This window comes from Neomonachus schauinslandi, chromosome 7 (genome assembly GCF_002201575.2).
Source record: "Neomonachus schauinslandi chromosome 7, ASM220157v2, whole genome shotgun sequence".
NCBI classification, from domain to species: domain Eukaryota; kingdom Metazoa; phylum Chordata; class Mammalia; order Carnivora; family Phocidae; genus Neomonachus; species Neomonachus schauinslandi.
Genome location: NC_058409.1, coordinates 28,993,731 through 29,015,819, shown reverse-complemented (window position 1 = coordinate 29,015,819; position 22,089 = coordinate 28,993,731). Strand labels below are relative to the sequence as shown.

General features: G+C 39.1%; 1 protein-coding gene across 1 annotated transcript in view; it reads right to left on the bottom strand.

The window, feature by feature from the left end:
• The window catches only part of PKD2L2 (polycystin 2 like 2, transient receptor potential cation channel), a 46,246-nt gene extending 25,786 nt beyond the window's left edge, over positions 1 to 20,460 (bottom strand). Inside the window, 9 exon segments of the mRNA XM_021701848.1 lie at positions 4,979 to 5,160; positions 5,460 to 5,477; positions 5,479 to 5,631; positions 7,518 to 7,746; positions 13,056 to 13,277; positions 15,616 to 15,872; positions 18,542 to 18,675; positions 19,605 to 19,706; positions 20,430 to 20,460. Of these exon segments, the coding sequence (XP_021557523.1) occupies positions 4,979 to 5,160; positions 5,460 to 5,477; positions 5,479 to 5,631; positions 7,518 to 7,746; positions 13,056 to 13,277; positions 15,616 to 15,872; positions 18,542 to 18,675; positions 19,605 to 19,706; positions 20,430 to 20,460 (1,328 nt within the window).
• Between the last annotated feature and the right edge of the window lie 1,629 nt (positions 20,461 to 22,089).

Below are 22,089 nucleotides of genomic sequence, written 5' to 3'. Positions count from 1 at the left end.
CAGAGTTAGCTGGAATTTCATCTTGGGTACTTAAGACATGGTTAAATCATTCACACTTAAAGTAGTTAGCCTTTCTTTTTTTTTTTTAAGGCTTATTTATTTAGGGGTGCCTGGCTGGCTCAGCCAGTTAAGCATCTGCCTTTAGCTCTGGTCATGATCCCAGAGTCCTGGGATCGAGACCCACATTGGGCTCTCTGCTCAGCGGGGACCCTGCTTCTTCCTCTGCCTCTCTCTCTCTCAAATAAATAAATATTTCATTTGAGAGAGAGAGAGAGAGTGCACAGCAGGGAGGGCAGAGGGAGAGTCTTTAACAAACTCCGTGCTGAGTGTGGAGCCCGACGCAGGGCTGGATCTCATGATTCAGATCACGACCTGAGCTGAAACCAAGAGTCGGTCGCTTAACCAACGGAGCCACCCAGGCACCCCATTTATTCAGCTTTTAATACTGGTTTACAATGTTCTTCTACACAAGATACAAAAAGAAAAGCGGAACTGGAAGGAGACCAAAATCTCTCAACAAATACTCTTTCCTCTCTGGTATAGGAGAACGAGAGGCTCTGTTTCAGTTTTGATCAAACTTGATCTGTAATCCTTGAGTTGTATTTACAGGAGAAAAGATAAGTTAAAGGCACCATTTCTCCTTTCCAGAAATTAGCTTGTTTACTAAAGCTTCCATTCAGACCTTCTGACTGAGGTCCAGACACCTCTGTTGTGTAAGTAATGTGAATAACAAAACCTAACCAATTTGCTGAATGGTTATAATCACATAGGAAATGGAGACTTCAAACGCAATGTAATTGTCATTTTTCTCCTAATTGGAGTTTAGTTTATCTGAGTTTAGTTTATCTACCCTCCCCCGCAACCTAAAAGGAACACCATGACTGCTTAGAATACAGGGTTATATTGAATGAAAATAGTGTTTTGTAGCCTCCTCATATCCCTGGTAACTTTCTAGAGTTCTCTCTTATAAATTAAAATTCGTAAAAGATTGTTCTATCATAATATACCACTGTGGTTAATATGACTTCACATGACTGGATATTTAGCTATTCTTCAGCATTCTCCAAATACTGCCTGGTCCACTGTCTGTCTTCTGTAACTCAGGTTAAACATGTTAGGCCTTCTTGTTCCAGTCTTCATACCTCCTACCTTCTCCTACTTTCTGTATCTCTATGCCACATTTTCAGTAATTTTTGCTGGCCTATTTTTCACTTTACTCATTCTCTCTTCATCTCTTATTTGCTGTCAAACCTGTCAACTAGGTGTTTTGTTTGTTTTTTATTTTTTTTAAAGATTTTATTTATTTATTCATGAGAGATAGAGAGAGAGAGGCAGAGGGAGAAGCAGGCTCCCCGCAGAGCAGGGAGCCCGATGCGGGACTCAATCCCAGGACCCTGGGATCATGACCTGAGCTGAAGGCAGACGCTTAACCGACTGAGCCACCCAGGTGTCCGTTTTGTTTGTTTTTTGTGGAGCCCACTGTGGGGCTCAAATCCACAACCCTGAGATTAAGACCTGAGCTGAGATCAAGAATCTGACGCCCAACCAACTGAGCCACCAAGGCGCTCCATGTCAACTAGGTTTTTATTCTCAGTTACTGCAATTTTAAGTTCTGGAATTCTAACTTTTTCAAAGATGTCACTTTTTATACTGTCCTGTTCTCTAAAGATGTTTTCTGACTTATGTTTCTCTAAATATAGTAAGTATTTTGTGATTATTCTAATATTGGAAGTCTTTGAGTCTGTTGTTTGTTATCTGCTAGTTCTTGCTTATGATTTCTTACCCCTTCTGTACCAGGTTGCCTTTGACTATGAGCAGTAAGTTATATTTGAAAAATTGCTTGTAGAAGTAATTTGAGGCTGAGGATGAATAAACTTTCTCCAGAGAGGTTTTTTGTTTGTGTCTGCAGATGCACACAGGCATTCTAACCCAGGACCATCTTAATCCAAGTTTAAGACATGAAATTCCCTGGATACTTCGGTAATTATGAGGGATTGATTCACCTTTAACTTGAGACTTTAGCACTTCAGTTTCCCTGCCTGATGTGTGGAGAGGTTATCATACAAGCCCTCCCTGCCTCTCCCCCCATGCAAGCCCTGGACTTTGTCTTCTGTCTCCTTCTCCTGGAGAGGTGGCCAGAAACACATTTTCTTGACGACTTCTCTGGATTATCAAAAATGCCTTCATGGTGGAGGGTTTGGGGAGGGTGGTGGAGTAGGAAACATTAGGAATATGTCTCCCCACCTAGACAAGAATGACATAGGCAGAATTTATCTGATGTAACTGTTTTGGAATTCTGGAGTCTATTTAAGGCTTACAACTTCCAGGGGAAGGCTTAGACAATTTTGGTCAATTTCAGGTTTTAGTTTGGTAAAAGCTACCCATCTGCCACCCCCCAGCCCATGGCAGGGAGCCATGCATATATTCCTGGAGCAGTCTGCATGCAACCTGTGGGAACGAGGGTGGGCATTCAGGACACTGTTCTCCAAACATTAGGGGTCTGTGTTCTGATTGCTCCTTCTGATCACAAGGATGCAGAAAGAGGTGGGCATGTTCCCCTGTCTTTTTCAAGTCCCTCTCCCTCTTGCTGAATTAATGTCCTTGGGATTAAAGAGCTGGTGCTCTCCCCTCCTCCTTCATTTTTCTCTTTTTCCCCTTTTGGGAGCCAGACATTAAAGACATCACAAGTAACTGCATATACGGAGGAAATTAGAAAGTCACCATGCATTCCCAAGGAAAGGTGCAGGCTCAGAAAAGACCTAAGAAGACCTTTACACTTCAGGCTACTCCTTAGCATGAAGACAGTACCCAATAATAAACAAAACGAAACAAAAAACAGGAAACCCTGGTGAAGGGCAAGAATGTCATTTCCAGGGTTATCACATTCTACATTCAGATGTCCAGGTTTCAACAACAAGAAAAGACAGGACATACAAAGAAGCAGGAAAGTATGACCCAATCAAAGGAAAAAAATAAACCAACAGAAATATCCCTGAGAAAGACCAGATAGCAAAGCTACTAGACAAAGACTTTAAAACAACCATCTTAGAGACGCTCAAAGAACTAAAAGACATGGAGAAAGTCAAGAAAAGGGAGGAAATTCTGACATATTGCATGACATTGATGAATCCTGAAGGCATGCTAAGTGAAATAAATCAGTCACAAATAGGCAAATACTGTATGATCCCACTAAACACCTAGAGTTAATGAAAATCAAAAGAGAGAGAGAGAGACAAAAAGTAGAATGGTGGTTGCCAGAGACTGGGAAAGGGGGAAAGTGGAGAATTCTTGATTAATGGCCATAGTTTCAGTTTTACAAGATGAAAAGAGTTCTGGAGATGGATGGTGGTGATGGTTGCACAGTATGAATGTACTTAATCTCACTGAATTGTACACTCAGAAATGGTTAAGATGGTAAATTTTACGTATATCTTAACACAATAAAAAAAAATCCTTATAAACTTAAAAAGAAGGCTTCAGGGCAAAAGAAGCCTTGGATGCTGAGCTTACTTCTCTGGGTTCTTGCCTTTGGGTTTTGGTCCACTTATTATCTATTTTATGGTCAGTTCTTCAATGTTACCTGTATTTCATCTAGCTTTTTAAACTGTCCTGAAGAGGAGGTTGATCTGAATAACCTAGCACATCATTACCAAAAGCAGAGGTCCCCTCATTAATGTATTCCAAAGTTGTCTACCTGTTTATTCTGTGCCGTATACTTCCTTTCTTCTCCACTATCTAGGGTAAGACCAATTTCCAAGTTCTGTAAATTACTACATTTATATTCAATGTCTAATACTACTAAGTTTTATTAGTGACACTTGAATTAAGATCCTAGGAAAGGACCAAGAAGTTGTTGAAACTGCAAACATAATTCACTCAAAAGAAAGCTAATTAGACTTCTCAAATTGTAGGCTGTTTGACATCGGAAAGAATCTTTGGAAGTAACTTAGTCCAGTCCCTTCATTTGTAGATAAAGAAATAAAGGTCTATAAAAGTTGAATAGCTAGTGCAGAAGTCGAAAGTAGAACTATATCCTCTTGGTTCCTAGTCCACTTTTCTTTCTCTAATTAATAAAGGGTTATTTCAGCAAATATTATGAAATTTCTTAGAATTGGCACTTCAAATATATCCACGTGGATGGTGAAAAGAGAGTAATTTAAGACATTTCCTTAGACCAGAACTCCCCCAAAATCAAGTAAAAGGACAAGTAAGTTTGGGGAATTCTTGACTAAAGTTAAAAAAGTTATTGCAGTTTTTCTCAGGGCCATATGTTAACATGCACTGCAAATTTTCAAAAGAGTGATGCAAAATTTCAAAAACTTAAATATGAAGCCATTTCCCACCAATCTTGGTCTAAGTTACACAGAACGTATTTTGAGAAATTATATTTCAGACTATCATAATTTTCTTACACACACAGAACTTATTTTACTTACCCAAAAAGGAGAGTGAATTTATTTAAATTATTCACTTAAAAAAAATCTGAATACTTTTCTAAGGATTCTACCTGATCAGTTGTATAAGTTTGTTGCCTGCTGATTGCTTTATGCATATAAAAATATTTTTAAAACACAGCTTTGCCAGATCAGCAAAGGACAATCAGGTGAATATCAATAAAAGGATTCTAAAGGTAGAGGCCTTAAAGAGAAACATTTAAACTTTCTTTTCTCCAGACAATAAATATTACAGAGACACAGAGGTCAATTTCTGTTATATTTGGTAAGCTTTTTACCAATGAAAAATGAAAAATTATTTTTCTAACTTGACCTCTTAACATTTAAAAAATGGACTGCACTATCCATTGGGATCTTTTAATGCTAAATACTACTGTGAGTGTGACCAGGTATTTTTCTATCAGTGAAAATATAAAACCAAGTTTAAATGTATTAAAACATATATTACTACTTATTATAGGCCTTTCCATGATTTGTTTTCTTCTAAGTTAGTAAATATGATTACATTTACTCTAACAGCTTACATGGCATTTTGAAAAGTGGAAAAGTCGTCAACTTGTGATCCAAAAACAAGAAATCCTAACTGAGCATAAGCAAAGAATATTATAAAAAACATGATGGCAAATCCTACTATGTCTTTGATACAGCGGGACAAGGTTGATGACAGCTGAGACATTGTCTTATTAAAACTTATGAATTTGAATATCTGAAAAAGAACAAAGTTAATTGAAACAGAAGAATATCTAATATCATACTTACTAACAGTAAGTTAAATTAATTTCAGAAAAAATTTGCTTCAAATTAAAGGAAGTGTTTAATAGTGATAGTTAGGAGTGTTTGAGGATTTGCCCACAATCATTGCAAGGCCAACCTACTTTTTAAAGTTACTTTATAGTTAAGAAGATCCTTTTTTTTTTCATAACTTTGCCGCTTTAGTTCCCATTTTGCTATCTAAAAAAACCACTTATCTAATCTGTTGTATTTAATATAATAAAGTATAAATACCTTTATCCATGCAAAAAAAGATGGTGACAGCAATTATATTGTTGTAGTAAGTGTGCCAGTATGCAAGAAAATAGAAGTCTGAATATTTTTCGGTATTTTTTAACAGGTCTCCAAGTAAGAGAAAAATTTGTATATTACAGTATACGTTGAAGGAAACAGTCACAAAACACAACTAAATGGGAAAATAAGAAATGTTAAATTAGAGACAATTTCTACTTCTGATTTTCCTGCAGCCTACGAACAGACACAGGAAAAAGTTCATCAGAAGTTTAACAAAAAGGGAGGGGAATTAAGACGTAGGCTTTTACGTGAATGGAAGTGAACCGCAACTTACAGAAGTTTAAGATAGCAAGACGATCACAAAAGTGCAGAAATACTGGTCACCTGACCATCCTAATCTATCTGCCTGTTTCTTCGAGTCATAAAGCACAAATGTCTAAAATGATTATGTTATTCTGACAAGGCTGCATTTCTGCTCCATGTAACTACATGATACCTAGAAGTTTATTTTTATTTATGTGTTTATGTATTTATTTATAATTCCAGTGTAGTTAACATACAGTGTTATATTAGTTTCATGTGTACAGTATAGTAGTTCAACACTTCCATACACACGATCCTTGAAAGTTTAATATTTTCTACCACATAACACTGAAAGAAAAAATTTTTCAGTGACACAAAAATAAGCCTTGAGAGCCCTCTAACAGCTCTTCTAGAGGAGGATTTCGGAACAAGGTTATATCAGGTATCACAGCTTTCAAACTGTCATGAAAATCTTCCTTTGACTTCCTTTGCCTGAAATGCTCAGATAGTTAAACGTTCAATGTTATGCTGTATGTTAAGTATTATCGGGGATACCAGAGAGGTAGGTGGTACATTTCCTGACTCTGAGAAACTTTTAATCTGGTTTTGGGAAACAAGGATTATATCCTGGATTGGCTATAACTAAGGGTCAGTAAGGGTGTATAAGCCAGAAATGTTTGTTCAGTGTTTCTAAGACCAAGTTCTTACCATTTGTCCCACCCTGCCTACCTCTTTGTTTTAGTCCATTCCATTGACAAGAACTGGCAGTTTTTGGAATTTCTTTCAGAGACTATATTCCCAATCCTGGTATTCTCTGTGCCCACAAGCTACCCTCTGGCTGCTCACTCCCCCTGGCCCCCCCTTTCAGTATTCTTCCTAGGCTTGGTTTTGCATATTCTTTCAAAATTCAGTGTGAGAGGGGCGCCTGGGTGGCTCAGTCGGTTAAGCGTCTGCCTTCGGCTCAGGTCATGATCCCAGGGTCCTGGGATCGAGCCCCGCATCGGGCTCCCTGCTCTGCGGGAAGCCTGCTTCTCCCTCTCCCACTCCCCCTGCTTGTGTTCCCTCTCTCGCGTGTCTCTCTCTGTCAAATAAATAAATAAAATTAAAAAAAAAAATTCAGTGTGAGGAGGAAAACAGAGAGGCACCATAGAAGAGTACATGTACAAAAATAACCATGATTTTCAACATGACGCCCTATAAGAAACACATTTTTTTGAGTGAGGGGAGACCTACTGTGTGCATTAAATAATAATACCTATAGAATCACCTATTCTTCTAAGTTTATGCTGGTTTTCTCAAGGACCAAATCAGAAAAAAAAAATTTTTTTTTTAGAGAGAGTGAGCGAGAGAGAGCACAGAGATAGAGTGGGAGAAGCAGACTCCCCACTGAGCAGGGAGCCCGACACCAGGGCTCGATCCCAGGACCCCAAAATCATGACCCAACTGAAGGCAGATGCTTAACCAGTTGAGCCACCCAGGCGCCCCCAAAAATAGACTTCTTACTTTTGGAGGCCCACCGTTAGTATGCCCTATGACAGTTCCTTTTATAATTGTACTTGCAGCTTTGAAATTGTACCAGCTGGGCTCCTGAAGAGCTGAGGGGTTGGGGTGGGGGTTTGGGACTTGGGGATGGGGGAGGGAGAGATGGAGCTGCCCCTTAGCTAGTTGCCAGATGAAAAGTTTGCTTTTTACACCTCCCTCATTGGTGCGTTCAGATTTGATTCCCTCCAACAATACATATGAATGTATACTTACCACCAAAAGTAGTAATTCTAGCCAGTTCCAAACACTTTTGAAATAGGCAGACTTAAATTCTCTAACTTTTTGGGCTTCTTGTGTTGTGAAGACAATAAGAAAAATACAAAATGTGATTTCACAGGAAGCAATAATATAATCATAGTAGCTAACATATCTGAGGAGCTTCACAGAGTTAAACTGCCATGAAGTAATTATTCCTCCAGTTGCAGGGAATTCTGCCACCAATCTGTAAAATTAGGTTAGCGAAAGTAACTGTTCATTTATTTCAAGCATTTATATTTCAGTACCTAACTCAATGTGAAGTTTCTAATTTGTGATGATGTGTACTTTAATAATCAGTTATTTTATAGAAAATATGTTTTCTTGGGGTCATGTGTTCAATTTAAAAGAAATTCTAGTGGATTTACTTATTTTTTAATGGCTTCACTTTTTTTGTACTCTGAATACTCACAGTGGTCAAAGACCAATGTCATTGAGAAAGTAAGATATGATGTTAGCCAGACATTCTTTCTATTTTCTGTTTAGATTTCTTGATCATCACTGGGAATACCACTTTATCTCCACAAGAGAATGAGATGATGTTCAAGAAATGCTATACTGTTAGTTACTGTTATTAATCAGTACTCCCCCCAGAATACATAATTCTTGAATGTTTCAGAGAAGGAAAATACACTCTCCCCCTTTAGATTATCAGAGATACTTCTTGCTTCTAAATGTCAAGATTACATGGTCTACTAAAACAAATGTTTCCTGTTTACTTTAGGCACAGGATGCTGGATACAAGGATTTATATGCAAAGAGAAGTACAAAAATTAATTCCAACACTAAAAAAGATTTTGAGGTTGTTCACTGTATTTCTACTGCTCTCTACAACTTCAGATAATTAAGAATTCGCAATAATTTAAGGAACCCAGTATCTCTATCATAATGTAATTATTCCTACTTAGATATATTAGCAAATATTATTGCTACTGGAATAAGGTGCTGCCAAAATAAAATCCAAAACCAGTTAAACAGAAAACAGAACTGTTCGTTTTTCCTTGCATGTAGTAGGTGTGCAATGTTGGATAAGTGAGTGAAGTGAAAGAAACTCAATATTTTGATCTGAAGTGTACACTAGTAAAAAGGGAAAAAAGAACAGTATTCAGTTTAGTTTGCCAGATATGTTTACAAAAGGAAAGTACATGGGTAAGGTCTTAAGTAATGTGCTCCCATACAACTACTGATTAGGTATACCACCAGTTTAAAGTTTTAAAATCTGCTAGTTTCTGGGGCGCCTGGGCGGCTCAGTCATTAAGCATCTGCCTTTGGCTCAGGTCATGATCCCGGGGTCCTGGGATCGAGCCCCACATTGAGCTCCCTGCTCCATGGGAAGCCTGCTTCTCCCTCTCCCACTCCCGCTGCTTGTGTTCCCTCTCTCGCTGTGTCTCTCTGTCAAATAAATAAAATCTTTTTTTAAAAAATAAAATTTGTTAGTTTCTAAAAAGTAACATTTTAAAAGGTAACAATAAGCATAAACCCCAGGGACAGGAAATCTGGACTTAGTCTAGTGTAACAAGGAGTTCTCCTTATGATTTTAAGCCAGTTATCCCAATGTTTCTCCTCGTGTTTAAGGCATAAAAATTATTTGTATTCTTTATCCTGATCAGAACTGTTGGAAAGAGTGATTAATGTTGGTAAAAAGCTCTGATTCCCTGAAAGAAGAGAAAAAAACTATAAAAGAAATGGTGTAATGTCCACGCTACTTAAGACAATAGATTTGTTTTATTCATTTTTCCAGATTTTAAAGGCCATGGTTGGTTTCACTGTCACTGTTGCACAAGGGCAAAATCCCCTAGTCAGAGTAGACACCAATTCTGTATTCCATTTAGGGTAGAAATGTAAGCCTCATGAGAGAGATTTAAGATTCACTGAGATTTTAGTGGATATTACTCTTTGCTCGTCTGTGGTCATTATTCCATTCCTCCTTTCTAATAGAACCCTGATTGTACCAGGCATCCACTCATTCCCAGATCACTCAGAGGAAGCTGATTCAATCCCCAGACAGATTCAATCATGGTAATCCTGTTTCTTTGTCAGTGTGTGATTCTAGAACACAGGCCTAAAGCCAATTAGCATGGTCCAGGTTAGGCAAATGCACTAAGATCATCAGAATAATGGAAAGAATTTTTTCTCTTTAGAGGGTTCTCTCCCCTGCCTGCTGATTCTTTCCCCTTCTCCTCCTCCTCCTTCGCCTTCTCTTCTTCCTTATAAGGGAATGTCTCTTACCATCCTTCTGGGTCCACATCAACCCAGACATGTCCTTCTCATGTAATGGCAGAAATGCCAGAGAACAAGTTTTTTTTTTTTTTTTAAAGATTTTATTTATTTATTTGACAGAGAGAGACACAGTGAGAGCAGGAACACAAAGCAGGGGGAGTGGGAGAGGGAGAAGCAGGCTTCCCGCCGAGCAGGGAGCCCGATTTGGGGCTCGAACCCAGGACCCTGGGATCATGACCTGAGGCGAAGGCAGACGCTTAACGACTGAGCCACCCAGGCGCTCCTAGAGAACAAGTTTTAACAGGCAAACTCATTTCAAACTTCTGCTTGTATCTTACCTGCTCCCATTCCATTGACCAAAGCAAGTCACAAGGCTAAGCCCAAAGAGAAATTAAGGAGTCAATCCCATTTACAACTGCACCAAAAACCATAAGATTCCTAGGAATAAACCTAACCAAAAGGCAAAGGATCTGTACTCAGAAAACTATAGAACACTCATTAAAGAAATTGGGGAAGACACAAAGAAATGGAAAAAATGTTCCATGCTCATGAACTGGAAGAACAAATAATGTTAAAATGTCTATGCTACCTAGAGCAATCTATACATGCAATGCAATCCCTATCAAAATGCCATCAACGTTTTTCACAGAGCTGGAACAAATAATCCTAAAATTTGTATGGAACCAGCAAAGACCCCAAATACCCAGAGGAATGTTGAAAAAGAAAAGCAAAGCTGGTGGCATCACAATTCCGGACTTCAAGCTCTATTACAAAGCTGTAATCTTCAAAACAGTATGGTACTGGCCCCAAAACAGACATGTAGATCAATGGAACAGAATAGAGAACCCAGAAATGGACCCTCAACTCTATGGTCAGCTAATCTTCGACAAAGCAGGAAAGAATATCCCATGGAAAAAGGACAGTCTCTTCAACAAATGGTATTGGGAAAATTGGACAGCCACATGCAGAAGAATGAAACTGGACCATTTTCCTGCACCATACACAAAAATAGACTCAAAATGGGTGAAAGACCTAAATGTGAGACAGGAATCCACCAAAATCCTAGAGCAGAACATAGGCAGCAACCTCTGTGACCTTGGCTGCAGCAACTTCTCACTAGACACATCTCCAAAGCAAGGGAAACAAAGGCAAAAATGAACTACTGGGACTTCAACAAGATAAAAACCTTTTGCACAGCAAAGGAAACAGTCAACAAAACCAAAGACACCCTATAGAATGGGAGAAGATATTTGCAGATGTGTTATCAGATAAAGGGCCAGTATCCAAGATCTATAAAGAACTTATCAAACTCAACACCCAAAGAACAAATGATCCAATCAAGAAATGGGCAGAAGACATGAGCAGACATTTTTCCAAAGAAGACATCCAAATGGCCAACAGACATAAAAAATGCTCAACATCACTCGGCATCAGGGAAATACAAATCAAAACCACATTGAGATACCATCTCACACCAGTCAGAATGGCTAAAATGAACAAGTCAGGAAACAGCAAATGTTGGCGAGGATGCGGAGAAGGGGAACCCTCTTACACTCTTGGTGGGAAATGCAAGCTGGTGCAGCCATTCTGGAAAATGGTATGGAGGTTCCTCAAGAAGTTGAAAATAGAGCTACCCTAGGATCCAGCAACTGCACTACTCGGGATTAACCCCAAAGATACAAATGTCGTCCTCAAAAGGGGCACCTGCACCCCAATGTTTATAGCAGCAATGTTCACAATAGCCAAGTATGGAAAGAGCCCAGATGTCCATTGACAGATGAATGGATAAAGAAGATGTGGTGTGTATATCTACAATGGAATACTATTCAGCCATCAAAAAGAATGAAATCTTGCCATTTGCAATAATGTGGATGGAACTAGAGGGTATTATGCTAAGGGAAATAAGTCAATCAGAGAGAGACAATTATCATATGATCTCACTCATATGTGGAATTTAAGAAATAAAATAGATCATAGGAGAAGAGAGGAAAAAATAAAACAAGACGAAATCAGAGAGGGAGACAAACCATAAGAGACTCTTAATCATAAGAAACTGAGGACTGCTGGACGGAGGGGGTTGGGAGGATGGGGAAACTGGGTGATGGACATTAAGGAGGGCATGTGATGTAACGAGCACTGGGTATTATATAAAACTGATGAAATCACTGAACTCTACCTCTGAAACTAATAATGCATTGTTAATTAATTGAATTTAAATTAAACAAATTAAAACAACAACCACAAAACAACAAAAAAACCCAAGGCTGAGCCTAACACCAGGAGCTGGGTAATGCACGCAACCATGGGTGGCAGAGCACTGCAAGGTTACATGGCAAAGATGTGAAGAATTGGGGCCATTTTTGCAAATCACCACAGGCTCTAATCATTTCTAGGATGCCGGCTACGGATATATATTGTTTGAAATATAAATTCTTCATTCTTGAGACAAAAATTAGTAACTTAATAAAGAAGCTCATTCTGAAAAGAAATCAACAGATTTAAATGATCTGATTTAGAGGTAGAAATCAAGACTAAACGTGAGATCTGTGCAGCTGCAGAATAAGACTATATATCCTTAATATAAAACATATTGTATGTTAAGTAATCCTCCATGTTCTTGAATATATTCCAAAACAATGAAACAATGAATATGATGCTTCTTTACCATCTTATTCATTATTGGCATAACTACTTTATATTTATTTTGAGGCCTATTTTTTTTTTTTTTTTAAAGATTGATTTATCTGACAGCAAGAGTGAAAGAGCACAAGCAGGGGGAGCGGAAGGCAGAGGGATAAGCTCCCAAGTAGCAAAGAGTCCGATGTGGGGCTTGATCCCAGGATGCTGGGATCATGACCTGAGCTGAAGGCAGACGCTTAATCAACTGAGCCACCCAGGTAACCCTATGATTTTTTTTTTAAGTAGGCTCCAGGCCCAGCATGGAGCCCAACGTGGGGCTTGAACTCACAAGTGTGAGATCAAGGCCTGAGATGAGATCAAGAGTCAGATGCTTAACTGACCGAGCCACCCACGTGCCCCGAGGCTTATGATTTTAATCTCAGTATAAACACGCACAAACTGGAAACCCTAATGAGGGCTCTGGATGCCATGTATGTATGTATGTATACATTTTAAGCAGGCTCCATGCCCAATGTAGGGCCCAAACTCATGACCCTGAGGCCAAGAGTCCCATGCTCCACTGAGTGAGCCAGCCAAGTGCCCCTCTGAAGGCTTTTTAAATTCAAGACACTAATAAAGAGGTTTTGAGTCACTTACCTGATTATGCAAAACAGGTTTACATTAGCATTGTATAATGAAAAATCAATAAAAATAACTCTAGTCCCTCTTGTGATCCAGCTGTTCAGTTGAAGGTTAATAAACTTGTTTTTTGTTTCAGATTTTGATTTTGATAAAGTGAAAATAAATCCCCCATTTCTGTAAACACCAACAAATCCCCAGTGCCAAGGGGAGGTACTATCAGGAGTAGCGTACTTCCATCTGTTAGGTATAAAAAGAATAATGAAGAGACGAGAAAGCCTGACCGAGATGTATTCTAAGAATTTAAGCTAACATTAAAAAAAAAAAGCAGTATTAAGTTCATAAGTTTTATACTAACTTTGAAGCAAGACAATGAGTTAAGGATTAAAAGATTAAGATTTAGTATGTTTTCATTTTTTAGTGTTTAGTGTGGGCAACCCACTGGACTAGATGCAATGAGAAAAGGTTTTTTTTTTAAAGGTTTTATTTTATTTATTTGTCAGAGAAAGAAAGCACAAGCAAAGGGGAGGGGGAGGGGCAGAGGGAGAAGCAGACTCCCCGCTGAGCAAGGAGCCTGATGTGGGACTCAATCCCAGGACCCCTGGATCATGACCTGAGCTGAAGGCAGAAGCTTAACTGACTGAGCCACCCAGGTGCCCCAGTAGGTATCTTATTTTACAAAAGTTTATAAATCAAAGTAAAATGTGCTTAACTGAATTTTGTTTCCATCCTTTCTACTTTTTTTGAGAGACAGAGAGAGTGAGCAAGCACATGTAAGGTGGGGGGAAGGGCAGAAGGAGAGAGAGAATCCCAAGCAGGCTCCATGCTCAGCATGGAGCGGGACGTGGGGACCGATCCCACGACTCTGAAATCATGACCTGAGCCGGTATCAAGAGTCCTACACGCAACCAACTGAGCCACCCAAGCACCCCCATCCTTTCAACTTTTAATTATGGAATATCAAAAAATAAAGTTTTGACTCCTCATTTCAGTCCCTGTTCAGCCTCCCCAGACAGACTTGAATGATTATCCAAAGGTATGCTGCTTAGAGTTGTTTTTCTATTAATAATACTGTTTGTTTTCAGGAGGGGGGAAAAGTGATACCACCAAGAAAAAATACTCAGATTTAATGAAAATTCCATTGTTGTATTTTTGAGTGTTTTCCACATGGTTGTTAAACTGAAACAAGAACATTTGTTACACCAATCCTCTCCTACTTCCAATTTTTTATGATGTTTTTAATTAGTGAATATTACATTTTAGATAGATAAGCAAGCACAGATTGATTCTTATTTTGTTAGGGAATAACAAGTATTATCATTCCAAGTCTGTAGTGTTAATTTTGGTATTTAACTTACTTTTAGTTGTTATGGGAATTTGGAATAATAGAATACCCAACAGATTAGTTTTTAGATTCCAATTTAAAATGTGCAATTGATTAACTGATTTATTTTGTTATTTTTCATTTAAAGAGAAGTAGTATACAGTTCAGTAATATCTAAGAGACTGTGTCACCATACTTATGAGTTCATCGGATTTCTAAGAATTATATGAGCACTTTGCTATCCTAAAGTATAACCAAAAACTTACACAAAGAAAAAACAAATCAACAAAAACTGTAAAGCAGTGATTAATCTTAATGCTACAGGAGAGGTTGTTGAAGAAAAGAAATGTAATCATTGCTCATATTTATAATATAAACACTGACTAACGATTAACAAAAATTACGATCTAACAACAGGCTAAGCGAAATGGGAAGTGTGTGTGTAGAGGGAGGGACACATGACAGCCACAACAGATACATAAAACCGTAAAATCAAGTAATAGTAGTACAAGCACATTATTTAGAAAATACACCAGAAGAAACAACTAAAAGAGCTCAAAGAGGCTGCTTCTGGAGAATTGTATTTGTATCATTTTGATAAATATTACATTAAAAAATGTGTTCTCTGCCCCCTGAGATTTTCATAGGACTGTAAAAGCAATGACACCAGCAGCTTCTGGCTTTGGGTGTCCTGTCTTCAGTATAGACATGAGTGTACACCAGCATTAGCCTCAGCCAATTTGGAGAACACTGCTACAATATCTTTGGTAGGCATCGTCAGATGCAGTGCCTCCAGAGCATAACTGCTCCTTTTCCATATTGGCAATAACAGAAGATATCACTGAAGTAAGAGTGAGAAAGGAAGAAAGTGGCAGAGCACACCTAACACACTCCCTAAGGGTCCCAAAAGCTTTTGGGATGTGTTTGAGGGGGTCTGGTCAGAGACAGAAAAGCTGATTTGAGTACTGTAAAAGCAGAAATGGATGTTTTACCTTATGTTCAAAATGACTTAGCACTTCATATACCCCAGTTAGAAAAAAAAGAATACTCTTTATATCTTTTGGTAAACAAAATAACAGGTTCACTCTTACTTTTCTAAACACTGCTCCTTCCTTTGTTATGATTATTGAAATAGTCTCCTTACCTGCCAGACCACTGTTGGTATTATTTGGAAAATATACATATTTTCCTAATTTTTTAAAGATACAATGGTAAGATGCTAGGAAAAGTTACATGTAATTTTATATTACTTACTCAGTTTCCACTTTAAGGCCAAAATCAGCCAGGTCTTCATTTTTAGAAGTGTATCTGTCATAACATTCATTCATCAAAGACTGAAGGGATGAATAGACCTTGCATGTGTTGTTGCGGACTTTTAGTTGACGGACTCTGGGGACTCCTAAAAGTATGTTCTCATAGTAGATGCGACTGGTGTTCTTTAAATCATACAACGTCTTGTTAGTGTACCATGTGTCCCAGTACAGACCTTCCAAAAGGGGTCCTTCCATAAACTTCATATAGAAAGATAAATGTTATGGGAAAAATATTTTCATGTCAATTGTTTAACAGAATCTATGTTCATAATGTTACCTTAAGAACATAAAAATCAGTGATTTTGAGGAGTATGAAAATTACTGACCAAGCCACCATTAATATTAAAGATATGATGATGATGTCGATGATGATAATGAAGATGGTTAATATTTACTGAGCCCTTATGTACTATGTACTATGTACTATGCACTGCTCTAGCACTTTACAAATATTAATTCATTTAATTCTACAACTTTTCTTTTCCCTTTCTTATATGAGGGGTATACTGAAAACTGTCCCCTGATACATGAGTATATAAACCCATAGCCATACACTTATGGTTGTTATAGCCACAACTCATCACTTGCCCTCGAATTTGTCTGTGTTCTCCTTCCCCACCAGTTCCAGCAGTGGTGACTGCTACTACTTCCTGGCTCTGCCATTCTGAGATCCCCAAGCCTGGGTTTGGTTTTTCCTTTCCTGCCTTTATCTTCTTTGCCATTGGCCATGTATACTTCAAGATAGCACAATAAAAAAATAGGGTGAACTGCACTTCTAGTCTCAGGGAAGATCTCCTTTTTCTTTTATATTTCACCTGGACTATACCAATGACCTCAAATCATCTGCTCTCATCTCAAACTTCCCCTCTCTCTCAGGAAGTGACCCTGTCTCCTTCCCATAAGTTTCAGTTTCCTAGCATGGCATTCATGATTGACCTCTGTTCAATTCAGAGTTTGGCCTTTTCCACCTCATCTTCTATATTCCTATAATGCCAAACATAGCTCCATATGTAGAATTACTTATAGCACATATTGTTTATCCTTCCTAGAATGTCCTCCTCTTACTCATCCTTTAAAATGCAAGTGAACTGTCATCACCTCTGGAAAACCTTCCTTATATGGCCCAATGTTTGTGACTTGGGATACCTGAAACTTCTGTTCTCTTAATTGTTCTTTCCTAATAATGTGAGCATCTTGATAAGTTAAATGTAATGGAAAAAAACAAATCTGTTCCAAAGCTGAAGGAATGGTACTCTCACATAATTAAAAACACTATAGGGGGGCGCCTGGGTGGCTCAGTCGTTAAGCGTCTGCCTTCGGCTCAGGTCACGGTCCCAGGGTCCTGGGATCGAGCCCCGCGTCGGGCTCCCTGCTTGGCGGGAAGCCTGTTTCTCCCTCTCCCACTCCCCTGCTTGTGTTCCCTCTCTCACTGTCTCTCCCTCTGTCAAATAAATAAAATCTTTAAAAAAAAAAAAAACAACAACAAAAAAACACTATAGGGCGCCTGGGTGGCTCAGTTGGTTAAACGACTGCCTTCAGCTCAGGTCATGATCCTGGAGTCCCAGGATCAAGTCCCTCATCGGGCTCCCTGCTCAGCAGGGAGTCTGCTTCTCCCTCTGACCCTCCCCCCTCTCATGTGCTCTCTCTCTCTCTTGTTCTCTCTCTCTCAAATAAATAAATAAAATCTTTAAAAAAAAACTATAAAGTTATATTTTGCATGTGTACTTTTTATTATTTACTTGATTATATACTGTACATTACTGTAATACACACAGTACAAAGCTGTATACCAAAATTATATATATTTCACTTTATGGGCCATTTGAGGATTTAAAAAATTTTTTTTAGTAATCTCTACACCCAAAGTGGGGCTCAAACCCATAACCCCAAGATCAAGAGTTGCATGCTCTTCCAACTGAGCCAGTGAGGCACCCCCATTTAAGGATTTTTTTTTTTAAAGATTTTATTTATTTATCTGACAGAGAGAATGGGAGACAGAGAGCATGAGAGGGGGAGGATCAGAGGGAGAAGCAGACTCCCTGCTGAGCAGGGAGCCCGATGTGGGACTCGATCCCGGGACTCCAGGATCATGACCCGAGCCGAAGGCAGTTGCTCAACCAACTGAGCCACCCAGGCACCCCCATTTAAGGATTTTTTAAGAATAATTTTCACTATACAAAATTACAGTTTGACATGGATCCTAACCCCACATAAGCAGCAAGTCTACTATTTTCCAAATGCAATGATAATGTTTTTTAAAAAAAGTATAATTTTGGGGCACCTGGGTGGCTCAGTCATTAAGTGTCTGCCTTCGGCTCAGGTCATGATCTCAGGGTCCTGGGATCGAGCCCCGCATTGGGCTCCCTGCTTGGCGGGAAGCCTGCTTCTCCCTCTCCCACTCACCCTGCTTGTGTTCCCTCTCTCGCTGTGTCTCTCTCTGTCAAATAAATAAATAAATAAATCTTTAAAAAAAATTTTTAAGAAGTGTAATTTTGGGGTGCCTCGGTGGCTCAATTGGTTAAGTGGCTGCCTTCGGCTCAGGTCATGATCTCAGGGTCCTGGGATCAAGCCCCACATCAGGCTCCTTGTTCAGCGGGGAGTCTGCTTCTCCCTCTGCTTACTCTCTCTCTCTAATAAATAAAATCTTTTTAAAAAGTATAATTTTTTTTAAAGTTCTAAGAACTCTTATTACACTGAGAGCATAGGTTCTCAATATACAACCACTGATGGGTTGATTCTAAAAGTTTAAAGAAATATTCATTTTTACTCTTTCCTTCAACAAATATGTCTCCAGTGCCTATTATGTGTGCCATGAGTTTGTTTATGCAATACCAAAAGCTACTTCATTCTCAATCACGATACCTTACCTTCCAAAAATCAGTTATGCTGCGAATAGACTTAAAGTTGGTTCTTTCATCACCAGGCACAGAAGTGTCCAAAAATAGAGATGACATAACTTTGTTTAAGTAATACATATGTGGGTTTACCATCCCAAAAGTCACTAAGGAGAAGAATTTTTGTTTAAAATTTTATTTTTAAAAACTCAGTTTATCAGGATTAATAGTTAAATTTTATTCCCAATTTTGTTTTGAAAATTCAAATTTTTTCTTGACTAATTATAAAATTTAAAAAAAAATAGAAATATACAAAACAGGAAGAAGTTTCCTGTAATTCCACCGCTAGAATTAGGTTTAGCACATATTCTTCAGATTTTTCTATAGGCCTACACATTTATAAAGAAAATAAGTTTATTTTTACAAAAATGAGAACATATTATGCATACTATTCTGCAAGCTTTTTCTCTATTTTGAGAGTAGGCAATATAATGAATAAAGCTACGGATTTTGAATTCAAACAAATAACGATTTGAGTCCCGTCATAGGGATAACATCTCCTACCTCACAGTTTTGTTATGAGAGTGAGATAATGCATGTGGAACATTTAAATCCATGTTTTGGCACACGATAAGAATTTTTAAAAATATTAACTGGTATTTGTTCTCTTTCTAGTGTGGGTGGATAGATTTTAGAGAAGGGTCTTTCTTTAATATGACTAAACATGTTTCTCTTTTTTTTTTTGCTAGCAGACTTTTAGTGTTTACCAATTATCTACCTTCAACATGATTCTAGGGCACATGAGCCTATGCCATGCTTTAATGTTCCATATTATTTCACTGTATATACCAATGATGTATTTCACTGGATATACTAATTCAATCAATGTTGACTATGAAAGCTTTTCATTACACCTGTGACCTAAAGCTTTGCCCTTTAAGAAATGGAAATAGTGTCAATTAAAGTCTAAAATGTGTCACTATTTTTTTAGAGGTCTTAGTAGTCTCAGAGCCTATGGTTTATAAAGTACGTTTTTTTTCACCTCCACATAACTTCTTAGTTCAAACAGTGTCTTCATCTACATCTGTGTACTTACATATACATAGGTTTATTAAAAAAATAAAGTAGAGTGCCAACTCCTGAAGTGTGGTTCTAATTTCTACTTCCTTACTGTAATGCAGGCTATGTTTCGGAGCCCCTGTGAGACACAAAACAAATTGTTTCCTTACATTATTATGCCATTTATAATGTATATAAATAACGATGATGGGAAAACAGCCACTTTTAGCTGATACACTGTGTGAAGGAAAGTTCCAATGGCTTCTGGTTATTTTTTTATTCTCACTTTTGCGAAGGAGGAGTAATTACTAACACTTCCCATGGGGGGGTGAGCGGGCAGTCATTTTGACTGAACACTAGTGAATTTTATATATTACACGGACGTTTCCTCAGAAATCCCGTCTGAAAGTGAAAAAGCAAAATACAAAAAAGAAAAAAAAAAAGAGAGAACAAAAAAAGAAAAAAAAAATCACTCATCTGTCCCTAACCGTTTTCTCTACCTTCTATATTGCTTCTTGGGAAGACTGGCTTCCGCTGGAGGGGGAAAATGACTCGGCCTGGGGTTCTATCGAGGTAAGACTCCCTAGGTCAACTAAGGGCTTCGCAGAATGGCCTAGTGACGGTATCTGTGCATCAAGTTAACAACCCCGGCTCGAGCCTCGGGCAAGGGGCGGGTGCCATATCGCCTCAAGGCTTCAGTTTTCCCATCTGTGAAAAGGGACCCCTATCCACCCCTTCTCAAGGGGAGACTGTGAGGGCTAAACGTGCTTTCATGAACAGATATGGGGCTACACAGTTCCTTCCACGGTACTTGTAATTTCCAAATCGGCCCTGCCCACAACTCCCTAGGATGACCCCTCACCGCCTCGATGCCACCGTGACGCCTCAGCCATGGCCGACCTGGACAACGACGCCCGTTCGACCTCCCCGATCTGCCGCGCCTGCGCGTAACTTTGCGACGCGCGCCACCTGGCTCCTGCGCCTGCGCAAATCTTCACGGTCCTGCACCGGCGCAAGCCGTGCTACAGGTGGCCAGCGCGCGTGCGCACCGCGGACGCTCTGGAAAGCCGGCGGCTGAGGCGGGGCTGGGAATTGCGGCGTTTGTCTGGCGTAGGGCCGGCCTCTCGGGCGAGCCTGTTTTGGGGCCCGGGGTTGGTCGTAAAAATCATAGTAATTAATTCTAACGGGCTACTGTGTCTTGAACACCTTTTACATTTATTGGCTTGTTTAGTCTTCACCTCCCCCCTTCTCGAAAGGTAGGTGTTTTATCCTCATTTTAGGTCTGGAGACGCCGAGGCGCTGAGAGGGTCAGTGACTTACCGAAGTGCACAGGTGGTCGGGGCAGGTCTGCCGGACGCCAGAGCCCGAGTGCCTAACCAAGCGCCCACTCTGCCGCTGCTGCTTGGCAGACATCGGTTCTCGTTAACCGAGAGCTGCTGCTAGAAATAGCTTCCACCCCTCTTGCCACTCAATGTGGCTAAAGAAAACGATAAAGTAGAATTAAAAAAATCCAGCTCTGAAGTGATGATTTGGAAGAGTGGGCCAAACAGGAGACCTTGGGAACCCAGATTCACATCTGGCCCAGAAGCTTTGCAAAGATGGGAAGGTTTGTAAACCAAAGACATTTGGCTGTAAATTAAGGCATCCAAAACCCTGCCAGGATATGAGACAGGAGAGCGTCTCATGTTGGAAAAAAGGAAAATGAAACAATTCAGTAGAAAGGCCCCAGGGCAGCCAGCAAAGAAAACCATCAAGCTGTTGGGGAAGTAAAAAATAAAGCCGCTTTTGTTATTTCCCTGAAAGAGATGTCGAGTGATGTTGATAAATGCTATTTTATGTGTAGATAAAAAACAAGCCGAGGCCACACAGCAGCGAGGGTCAAAGACTACCAAGGATAAAAGATACAGGAGAGGCCTAGGAAAAGGCCATGGCCAGTGGACAGGAGGCCTGAGAAGAAAGGGCTAGTGTCCTAGCTGAAGGAATAGTGTAATAAAAGGATTTTCCCTTTCCCGTACTTAGACTCTCAGATGCTCACAAAATTGGCTTTCTAACGTAATAGGTTATCTGAACTTGAAATGTAGGAGGACCGCCCCCACCCCCCGCGTTCAAATTTATATGAAATGTAAGAATTAAGCAGATGACTTTACAGACTATTCATATTCCATTGAGCTCAGTAGACTCAAAGGTCTTGAAGACTGAGGGACTTTTTTGGTTAAAACAAAATCACCATTTCAGGAGAGATTCTGTCAGGATTTAGTTATTGTTGCTTGCTTTTGAAGTGCAAACCCTGGAAAGTCTAGCTTAATTTCCGGAGGAATTGACTGAGCTGTAAGTGAGCTTCATTGAGACAGTTCTAGAACATAATATTGTTGCTTTTTTGGAACTTGTTATTCTTAGGTTTTGCTAAGTGTTGTATAGTATATAAAAACCAGAAGTTTTATTTTAAAGATCTAGACTTTTGTGAAGAGAAGACAGTCTGTTTTAAATATTTGAACTTTTATTCTCTTTTGACATTGAACTAT